The 11,264-nt window shown below is 42.2% G+C and overlaps 1 protein-coding gene and 1 pseudogene across 5 annotated transcripts in view; both read right to left on the bottom strand.

Annotated features, from left to right (window-relative positions):
- Positions 1-3,045: 3,045 nt before the first annotated feature.
- LOC131758162 (Y-box-binding protein 1 pseudogene) lies at positions 3,046-4,783 on the bottom strand (annotated as a pseudogene).
- Positions 4,784-7,947: 3,164 nt separating this feature from the next.
- ANXA3 (annexin A3) overlaps positions 7,948-11,264 on the bottom strand; it is a 54,145-nt gene continuing 50,828 nt past the window's right edge. For all 5 annotated transcript variants that reach the window (XM_067035897.1, XM_067035898.1, XM_067035896.1 and 2 more), the window contains one exon: positions 7,948-8,457. In XM_067035897.1, the coding sequence (XP_066891998.1) occupies positions 8,398-8,457 (60 nt within the window). In that variant the 3' untranslated portion in view covers positions 7,948-8,397. The remainder of the gene's footprint in view (positions 8,458-11,264) is intronic.

The raw sequence follows: 11,264 nt of genomic DNA, 5'->3' as shown, positions 1-11,264 counted from the left end.
AATTTTCCGCTTTGAAAACCCCTAAACTTCGCGTGACAGGTGTGGCCCAGAGCACTGGTATAGGCTAGTTATGCTCTGGCTGCAGTTCTCTAAGGGGAGGTGTCACTTTGGCCCCTTCTCCCTCACTTCCCACCCAGACCTTTGTTCTCCCCACCTTCTACCCCACTGTGGCATGCTCCAGTATGTGGGAGCTGATTTCATCTCAGTATCCTGTGTCAAAGTTCTCTTTTGTCTGGTGGTTGATACTGTATCAGTTACTTCAGGGCAAGCCCAGAGCTCTGCAAGTCACCTTGGCCATTATTTATTGCCACATCCAGTTCCACAAAGCTTGTGCCAGAAGAGGACTTCAGTGGGTTTTGATGGCCGGTTCTCCCTCATGCATAATTGTGTTTTCAAACTCATGCAGCTGAATGGGCTGTTTTGGTGTCCTGGGTTTGAGGATTGGGGATTTCTTTTTACTGTTTACTGCAGCAGCCATTCAGTGCTACTCCTACTCTGTAACTGTCCTCACTTGAAATTTGCCTCTCTCCCACTTTTGACTTTGCAAAATCCACAGAAACAGGCAAACTCTGGTCTCAGAGCAGGGCTGACCCTTTGGTAGATAAAACTGGCAGAAAGCTTGAGTCTGTCGAAACTAGAAGAAATATACCACTAGGAAAACAGCTTATGCACAAAGCAACGAATACTTCCTTTATTTTCATAGTCCCACAGGAGATGTACAGAGAGTGGGTGGGAAAGATCTGAATTTGTCAATTTGCTGGGGTGGGTTGAGAAGAAATTTGGGGTACTTTCCGTGGTTCATAAAACACAAGGTTTCATATGCAGGAAATTGCCAAGAGGTCTGTTTTATCTTCTTTCCTAATTACAAACTAGAAGCGTTGACTTTCCAACATCCAAAAATCCCCCAAGTGAATCAAATAGAAGCAATGGTAGGTCTTCCAAACCAAGCCAGAGGATAACAGCTAACATTTATTGAGCACTTAAGGTATGGCAAGCTCTGTGCTATGTGCTTTACCTAAACTGACTTGCTGAAGCCTCACACCTATCTGAATCTGAAGTATTAAATGCTATTGCCATCCTGGCTTTACAGATAAGGAAATCAAGGCACAGAAAGGTTAAGTAACTTCAATGCTCACATGTCACACAATTATGACTGGTGGGCAGGAAACAAGCCTGGGGAGCTTTATATATCACTGGACTTCCATAATCAGAGAACACACTCGACAAGATCACACTGATTTCAGTGAGCGTTTTCCTTGAACATATCCAAGGCCAGTCTTAGAGTTACTATCACTATGAAGTACTAAAATAAGTATCATTTATTTACTCTACAAATGCTCATTGAACACCTTCTATCTGCCACTTGCTAGGCAAGGCTATGCCAATGTAATTACTAGTAACTATTTCTGATTGAATTAAATCCTTCATGTGCTTTATTTCATTTAATCCTCACAACTCTTTCAGGTAGGTTTTGTTATTATCAGGTAAAGAATTGATGTTGGGGGGTATACAGAAGTAGAAATATAACACTGTACACATGAAACTTATATAAGTCAATGTTACTCAATTAAAAAATTAATTTAACAAAGAATGGCGGGGCTGCCCTGGTGGCGCAGTGGTTGAGAGTCCGCCTGCCGATGCAGGGCACACAGGTTCGTGCCCCGGTCCGGGAAGATCCCACATGCCGCGGAGCGGCTGGGCCCGTGAGCCATGGCCGCTGAGCCTGCGCGTCTGGAGCCTGTGCTCCGCAACGGGAGAGGCCACAACAGTAAGAGGCCCGCGTATCGCAAAACAAAACAAACAAACAAAAAAAGAATGGCGGTGTAAAGAAATATCTGTCAAATACGTGCTGCTATAAACACTGCCATCATGGGTAGTGGAATCAGGATTTGGACCCAGTTTGATCTGACCCCAAAACCGATACGTTAAAGACAAAGTAAAATTGTAGAAATTGGAGGTTAGCAATATGACGTGAAATTAGGGAAATGGAAAAAGAGTATACATAGAAGAAAAGTCTGAATTATACTATTTAAACATTTCCCTCAATATGCCCTGTTACAGCTCCTCATGAACAGACCAAACACCCTGTCACTCTAAGATGAGGTGTACAAATCTACTGCCTTCTGCAGTTCACCAGTCACAGACACAGGACTCCTTCCAGCTTGCTCGTTGTCTCCTCTTCACAGTCTTCCAGGGACTAAACAGTGCATAACGAGATGACTTGAATGTACTCAGCCGGGTGATCCCTGGAAGAGTTAATATACATTTCATGTAAATGCAGATGGTGCCGGGAATCGTGAGAAACAGAGGACTAAATTAAATGATCCATATGTTCCATTAAGAAGGGTTTTTCAGCAACAGTGATGCCTGGACCGTGACAAACATTCTATAGATAATGAAGATGTTTCTGAACAATTCATAATTGTCTCATTTATTCTGAAACAATTAAAATAGGTTTTGCCTTTGGGACGCAGAGCCATGGGGTCCACTTTGAACTCGACCTGCCACCTTGTGGAAGTTGGAGGCAATAAAAAACATGGCCCTTGAAAAATACACTGTAATAATATGATCTGGGCTAACATTTTTTGAGGGCTTACCATACGCTAGGCACTATGCTAACCATCTTTTTCTTTTTTAAAAAAAATTGAAGACCTTTATCAACAGGTACTTGCAGTTTTTTGACTTTTTTGAAAAAATCAAGCTGTAAACTTTTATTACAAATTAAAAATGAGATTCTTAAAAATCTCAACTTGACCAGATATGAAACAATTTTAAAACCTTTAAAGGTGTATTGAGAAAAACCAGGCTTTTTTTAAAAAAACACGTTTGTCATTACTAAAAAGAGACGTCTTTAGGTAAAACTAATTTAAAAACCTCATGCTGCATAGATAATGCAGATAGCTCTAGTTATCTGGTCAGCAGGCAAAAAGCAAGCACTTAAGGTCTTCAGCTCCGATCTTTTGTTCATTGGTAATTGCTGCAATTTCATATTCATTTCTTCGTGTTGGACGACTAAACCGGATGATAGAGATGGCAAGCCAGCATTTACTCAGCCCCGCCCTCCTCAGCCTCGGGAGCGGACGAATTTTCAGCTGGCAGATCTGCTGCTTTTGTCTCTTTGCCACCTTGTGGTTTAGGGTTTTCTGGGCGTCTGCGTAGGTAATTGAAGTTGCGGCGGTACCGACGTTGAGGGGGCTGCTGACCTTGGGTCTCATCTCCTCGATTTTCCTTATCTTCTTCACTGCCGTCCTCTCTGCGCTGTCTTTGGCGAGGAGGGCCCCTGCGGAACGGTGGTCTATAACCCCGATACATATTCTGTGTCACTGGTCTACCTTGTTCTCCTGCACCCTGGTTGTCAGCACCCTCCATCACTTCTTTCTCTGCACGGGAGGGTTGCAACGCTGTGCTCGACGCCTATAGGGTCTCCGCATGCAGTAAGTGGGCGCCTGCGCCTGCGGTAGGGCCGGCGCTGTCGGGCCTGGACTTCGGGGGCACTCTCGGATCCCCCCGCCTTTTCCCCACTCTCACTCTTCTGGTAATTCCGCTGGAGGTTGCGTGGAGGGCCCCTGCGACGTGGAGAGCGGCTCTAGTGGTCGCGGTCTGCGGCACGTTTACCGCCTTGCGCCGGAACTGCCCCAGGGCCTGCATCGTTTGCTGCTCCGCACCCTCTTCTCCTTCAACGACATGAAACTCCGCGGTCTCCCCATCTCCGACACCGCGAAGGTACCTCGTGGGGTTCTTCTTCTTTATGGCAGTCCGGTGAACAAATGCATCTTCCTCGGTGTCATTCCTCTTGATGAAACCACACCCGTTTCTCACACTGAACCATTTTGCTGTTCCCAAAACCTTCGCTGCGATGGTCTTCTCGTCCCCTCCGGCAGGCGCCGCCCGTGTGAGGCCGCCCGGGCCGCCGCGCCCTGCGCCGCCGCTGCCCGTCGTGCAGGGTTTGGGGGCGGCGGCGCTGAGGGCGGGGGACGGCGTGCGGCTGCAGGGTCTCGGCCTCGCTGCTCGTGGCTGCGGCGACGGTGACTGGGGCCCCCTGCGGCGGCTGCGGCTCCTCCCGGGCTGTGACGGTAACTAGGCCGGCGGCAGCGGTGAGGCTGCTCGGGGCTCTCTGGGGTCCGCTCTCCGGTCCAGTTACCGATCGAACTCTGTGCTAGCTAACCACCTTTTCAATGTTTTCTTGTTTAATGATCAAAATAACTTTATGAGGTAGGAACTACCACTGTCCCCATTTTAAGGGTGAGGAATAGGTGACTTAGCAAGGTCAAGTAATTTGCCTACAGTCACAGATCTGGGCAGCATGACCCCAGGGCCCGTGCACTAAACCACGCACTGTCCTGTGCCCTATACAGCCCCTCTCATTCTCCTGTAGTATTTAAACATTTAAATAAATATTGCCGTTCTTTGGAAGGGTCAGTAACAACCTTCCATCTTGAGATAACCACGTTGCATCAGAATCATCAGAAACATACTTTTAGCAGCTATCAGCTGGCCCAATGCATAGGAGGCAAGAAGGATGAGAATAGAGGGGTTGGAGGAGAGCTTCCCTTAGAGTCTTTCATTATCTCAAAGTTCCTTTCTCTTTGCAGGGTTCTGTCCAGTGATCACCACTCCCTTCATGTTCTTACCTTTCTCCGTACTCACTCACGCACAAATACCATCTGACCTAGATCCTACACTTTGGTTTTCCCGCTGTGTAACCTTGGGCTAGTATCCTAACCTTTCTGAGCCTCATTTTCCTCATCTGTAAATGGCGATTACACTGACCCATAACAACCATGCTCTGAGAATAAATGAGATCTAAAATATCTAGCATAGTACTCAACACATAGTAAGTCCTTGATTCATATATCCAACAAAAAATGATAATTTTACTCTCAATTCTACATCACGTTTGAATAGCATTCAATACTTTTCACAGTAGCTCCAAGCATTATTTCCTGTGCTCCTTACATCAACCTGGTGCAAATGGCAGGAAAGATCTACGATCCCACTTTACAAATGATTGTCATTAAGATTTGTCATGTACCTACTCTGACTAGGGAACTGGGCTAGGAATTTAGAGATGAAGTACACAGTGAACCCCTGGTCAGATAATAGAAAACATATATATTGGTCTCTGCCCCTCATTCATGGCACCGAGCTCTTAAAACCCTTGTAATTTCCTAAGTGGTAAGAGCCCTAGAGTATCTTTTATCCTAATATTTGGTCTTTGCTAATGAGGCGACTCTGGGTGGCTCCTGCATAAGGGCTGGTCATTGGAAAGACAAAGCCATGATTAGAAGCTTGGAATTTTCAGCCCTGCCCCTCATTTTCTTGAGAAGGGAAAAGGGCTGAAAATGGAGTTAATGATCTCTTCAAGCCTATGTGATGAAGCTTCTATAAAACTCCAATAGTCTGGGGTTCGGAGAGCTTCCGTGTTGGTGAACACATGGAGGTGCTGGGCAGGGGGTGGGTGGGGGGGGCTGGATGGGGCATGGAAGCTCCATGCCTCTTCCCACCCACTTTTGCCCTACACATCCTACACATCCCTTCACATCTAGACGTTAATCTGTAACCTTTACCATATTCTTTTGTTATAAACTGCTAAACATAAGTGAATGTTTCCCTGAGTTCTGTGAACCACTCTAACAAATTGGTCACACCCAAGGTGGAGGTTGATGGAAACTCCAATCTTTAGCCAGTCAGTCAGAAGCACAGGTGACAACCTTACTGGCACCTGAAGAGGGGGGTAGTCTTGTAGGACTGAGCCCTTAGCCTACAGGGTTTGCTATCACCAGGTAGACAGTGTCAGAATTGAGTTGAATTGTAGGACATCCAGCTGGTATCAGAGCATTGCTTCTCCGTGTGGGACCCACTCCCCATCCTCATCTCCACCCCAACCACTGCCCAACATGGGAAATTCGTGATCAGAACCTGTTAAAGAGAAAAACCCAAGGCCTTCCTAGTTTTGTGTTTTTCCTGTTAACACTCTGCCCCTTACTGACTGGAGATAAAGGCTACTTCTATAGCCATAGTGGGGCACCATCACTTCAAGAAGCACAAAGGGAAGGGATCTAGATAAAATGATGCTTCCCCTACTTCCCCCAGGGCAATTTTGTGGCCTCCTAGAAATTATACTTATGAATATATGACTTACACAATGCAGTGATATGTAGCAGTCAAAAAAAAAATACATGACATGCAATGCTATAGATAAGTGCCTTTTACATGCCAAGCACTTTGTAAACACTAGGGATATAGCAGTGAATGCAACAGACAAAAATCCCTGCATTCCAATAACGAAGTTCTAGGGTTGAAAAGAACAGTGGCCTTGGAGTGGGATAAATTCTAAGGCAAAATAGTGGTTAATATCCTGGACACTGTGAGTTGGGCTGCTTGGGTTTAAATCTTGGCTCTTCCAATGGGCAAGTTCCTCAATTTCTCTAAGCTTCCATTCCTGTATCTGTGAGTTAACGCCTACATTGGCAAGTTCCTTGAGGATTAATGATTTATCATATACTACACTGTTTAACATAGTGCCTGATATACAGTAAGCACTCAATGAGTATTAGCAATGATTTATTGCTTGGTGAGACACTCACTTACCAAATCACTTAAGCCAAAATCGTGAGGGGATACTTGACACCTGACCCTTTTCATTATTGTGTTCTGTCAATTTTACCTCCTAAATACTTCTTGAGTGTGTGTATTCCCCCCCCCCTTTTTCTCCCTTGCCATTATCTTAGCTCAGACTGATGCTTCTAGTACTGATTAGAGAATTAATTTGCCAAGTGGGCTTCCTGCCTTTAGCTTTCTTCTCCCACACATTCCTCTTCCTTGATCAAAAATTTGACCACATCATTTCCCTGACTGAAATCCTCCTTGAATGCTCCATGACTCTCCCTTGCTTGTAAACTCTTTAGCATGGTCTGTGAGACCTTCATAATCTAGCCCCTGCCTATTTCCGGTCACCTCCCCTTGTACTCTAAGCCTCCACCACATTGGTCTCTCTCCCTAAACAGATTTTAAGCTCTTTGGGCAAAGGAAATGAGTCTTAGTTCCTCTGGTGTACCCAACACTTACTTAGCACAGGGTGTGTCACATGGTAGGTGAAGTCTATTGAGGAATGGTTGCAATGCTGTCATGGTCATTTTGATGTTGCTTGGTAATAAAAAATGATAACATGGTAATTTAACACTTGCCATGTCCAGGCACAGGGCTAAGTGCTTCATAGGCAGCATTTTACTTAATCTTTTTTTTTTTTTTTTTTTAAAGCAAACCTATGAGAGGTAAGTGCTGTTAAGATGAGAAAACTTTGGTTTAGCAGGGTTTTTCGTAGGTCCCAGCATCACAGAGTGGTAAATGGTAGGGCAGGATGTCAAAACCTGGTACGTGGATTCTAAATCCCTGTGCTTTGTTCCCATATGTATTTTGGAAATCTCAGAATGAGAAATAACTTCTCCATCTTTCTGAAAGGTCTCAGAAATGTTGACCAGTGGAATCCATTGATTAAAAGTTCTGGACATCACTATTTCTGTTTCTCATACAACTATCATTTCTGTTTTAGTTCAGACTATTAACTCCAACTAGAATTTTTTACCTTATATATTTCCTTTTAGTCTAGGTATTTCATCCTAGGTCCCTTTCAAAGGTAAGATGAAAGATTTGTTGAAATGTGTAGTTTTGCCAACTTATTTTAGAGGAAAAGGATATCTTAGAAACTTGATTCTAAACACCCCTTCTGGGAAAGTAGTATTTAACACGAAACAACCACAATTCATGCCTGCCATTCAGATGGGCAATGGTTAGGTCAGTAGTTCAGCAGATGTTTTCTGAAATAAATTATTATGCATTGCCACTGCTCTAGCTTGATCAGACGAGAAAGGAGAAGCCAGGATTACATACATCTTCGTTTTTATTCCTTTCTTAAGGAAGAATGTGATTAATAAGACGACAGACAAATGGAAGCAGCAACAGCTTTAATAACAAAAACATGTTTTAAAATATCATTAGTTGTGGGTGCCAGGTACCAAACAATGCTGGTTGATGATAACAACAAACCGATTACCTTTTTCAGAGGCAAGAACTTGTATTACACTGTTTTGCATTTCATGTTTTAGAACTGTACAAAGAGTCTCACTTGCAAAGCAGAAATATAATTTGGATAGTATTAGCTGATCCTTAATATCATTTAAAAATTTCATTTATAAATGGCTACATTATGATGAGATATTCTACAATAATAATCACTTTTTTGTTGTTATTATCATGGAACAATGAACATTTCTGTTTGGAAAACAGGTTGCTCTTGACACTTGCTTGTACTTGTAAATACTGTGAGAAAGAAGTAATTAGAGCTGTGGGAAAAGTCCGTCGTGGGAGCAGGCAGCCTTTAGAAATCACATTCTTGACTCAGTCATCTCCTCCACAGATCTTTCCGAGTGTGATTGCATAGTTTCCAGAAGTATCCGACTGCAAGGAACAGGACCGATGGAGAGAAGGACAGACATGGCGTAAATAATGAGGGTACCATGAATGAATCGAATCGCACGGCACTAGGGGATTCACTGGCGTGTAAGGCTCCTGACCTGTACCATTTAGTGAAATGCACCTGTAATTCCATCATCCATTCGCACCTGAGTGTAATCCTGTTCCAGCCTAGCATCTTCTTTATAATATATGATGTTTAAATTCTTCCTGATATACTGCAATTAAATTTCAATTTGGGTTTTAAAAAAATGGGTGCCATCAATTACCTAATATTACATAATCCTATTTTTCTCACAAAACTTTAGAAAATTATAGTTTTAATAATATTTATATTAGTATTTATCAAACACTTGCTCGTCTAAGGGTTAACTACTTTAACCCTTATAATAACTCTGTACAGTAGATACCATAGTAGCTCCACCTAACAGATAAGTAAAATGAGAAAAACAGAGGTTGGGAAATTTGCCCCAAACTATATAGAGAATAAATGCAGAGGGAGGATTCGAACCCAGTTAACCTGGCTCCTTAACACCAAACTATACTTCCCGACTTAAGAAAGTGCAATGAACTACATCCGCACAGAGTATGTTTCCCAGTTCCTCTCCCCTAGGCTAGCCGAAAAAGATCTTGGTTCAGAAAAGATACCAGGTGAGATTGAGGCTTACAGTACAAGATGTCATGTTTGTTATGAGTCTGGGAGTTAGAAACGTGGGAGTCATCCTCGACTCCTTCCCTTCCTTTCTCCTCACACCAAGATGTCATACCAAGTCCCTTAAGTTTTAACTCCTAAATATCTTTTGAGTCTTTGTTCTTTCCTCCCTTTGTATTACTAGTAGCTTTGCATCACTATTTTGTGTTACAGTCAGAGCTACTCTAATATGACTAATATAGGAACTCATCACCCCACATACCTTCTATCTTATGTCCAATTCATTCTCCACAGACACAGGGATCTTTTCTAAATGTACTTCTGGTCATGACACTATGTGCTTAAAATTTAAACACTTCAGTGGCCTCCCACCGCTCTTAAGCAAGACAAAGTCCTTAGACATTGTCAGAAAAAGTCCTGAATGATCTGGTCCCACCAGCCTCAATTTTCATTAATGTTTTCTCCACCGCGAGGTCTTTCCACTTGCAATTCCTTTTGTTAGAAGGCTCTGCTGACCTCTGACCCCCATAGCCTTCGCCTTGTTAAGTCTAGTCATTTTTAGATCCGAATCATAACCTTCCTATAGGTCAAATCCTCCTCTATGTGATCTTATAGCACAATCTCCTTTACGTTGAACATGGCTGTAATTTTACATTTATTTCTAATTCCATAAGGACAGAAAACTTTTTTCTTTACTTATAATTGTAATCCTGAACCTGGCACATAATATACATTCAGTAAATATTTTAAATGGAATGAATGGAGTATGAATTCTGTGATCTCAAGTCTTCCTTTGAACTGAATGCATATTGCCACTCAGATTTTATTTTTCCGTATTCCCAAGGTAGACTTCTAATCAATCAAGTGCCTCATTAATTCTTATCCTCCTACTTCTCATCATATATGTTTCTAGAGCATTCCCCTTTGAGACCCTAATGTCCAGAATAGCACTTGGCTCATACGAGGCACTTAACACATGCTTATTCACCTGAAAGGCAAACTCAAGACCCATTTCCCAAGAAATAGTCCCCATCTAATCCCAAACGTCTTTTACTCTCAGTTCCTATACTACTGTCCTCTGTACTCCAAAATCTAGTATTTAACTGCATGTTGTTTCATATTATTTCTTTATGTCAGCCACTTTATTCTCTCTTTTTAAAAAAAAATTTCTTTGCATTTATAATCTCACATTTTAGTATGTACTATCAATATGAAATATTATTAGGCAGAATACTGTGGTAACTCATATTATTATCTTGTAATTGTTTTATTTATTCCCACCTCAGTCTCCACATAGATTATGAATTAATTGAGGGTAGCGATTATATTTTCCTTTAAAGACCCTGGAATTATGCTATTAATTAAATAGGTACTCAACTTGTTGATAAAGGAAATCTACCAAAAACTGTAATTTCATCCAATTTTTAAAACTAAGATCCTATTATTAAGTAATAAGAAATACAGATTTGTCCTCCCCTACTCTCTTCCTCTTCTCCTCCCCTCCAGTCATCATTTGAGAAAGGTGTTAATGAGCAGAGAAATGTCTACATTAAAGGCGGAAGGAAGAGGACCCCAAGTCTGGGATGATATACAAAATGGAACTCTAGCTCCTGAATTACAGAATTTTAACCATTGAAAACACCCTATTCATCAGTCTTGAAAACGTAATGAGATTACTTGATAATGTATGTTAGGTGACAGAAGTGAAGAAACCTTAGATAATTTTAAATTACACACTGAACTCTGCAGCAATGGATTTTTCTTTTCTGTCAAGATACACGTTGCTTAAATGTTTCCTAATACAATAAGCCTCAATTACCCAGACCATGGAGGGGGGCAGGGAGAGCTACCAATTAACTGAAATTCCTAGTTTGCCAAGGGTGAACTGAAGGCTTTCTTCGTGTTTCAACCTTGTTACTGGCAATCTTTATAAAACGTATGCCTCTCCTTTTCTGCCTTGGTAAAAACAATTTGGTTAACGTTATTGTATCTTTCTCTGTTAACTGAAACTACTGTAATGTGTCAGATCGATTCAAATTTCGTTGAGTGTGAGCAGTTGATGAAATCTGTGCTAAGCCCCAGGCACAGCCCAACAGCTGCCTTTTTGAATAAGTTTTCTATTTCAACTTAGGCATGCATT

The sequence above is a fragment of the Kogia breviceps genome, chromosome 6 (genome assembly GCF_026419965.1).
Source record: "Kogia breviceps isolate mKogBre1 chromosome 6, mKogBre1 haplotype 1, whole genome shotgun sequence".
NCBI lineage: Eukaryota > Metazoa > Chordata > Mammalia > Artiodactyla > Physeteridae > Kogia > Kogia breviceps.
Note: the sequence above shows the minus strand (reverse complement) of the source record. Positions and strands in the feature narration are given on the sequence as shown.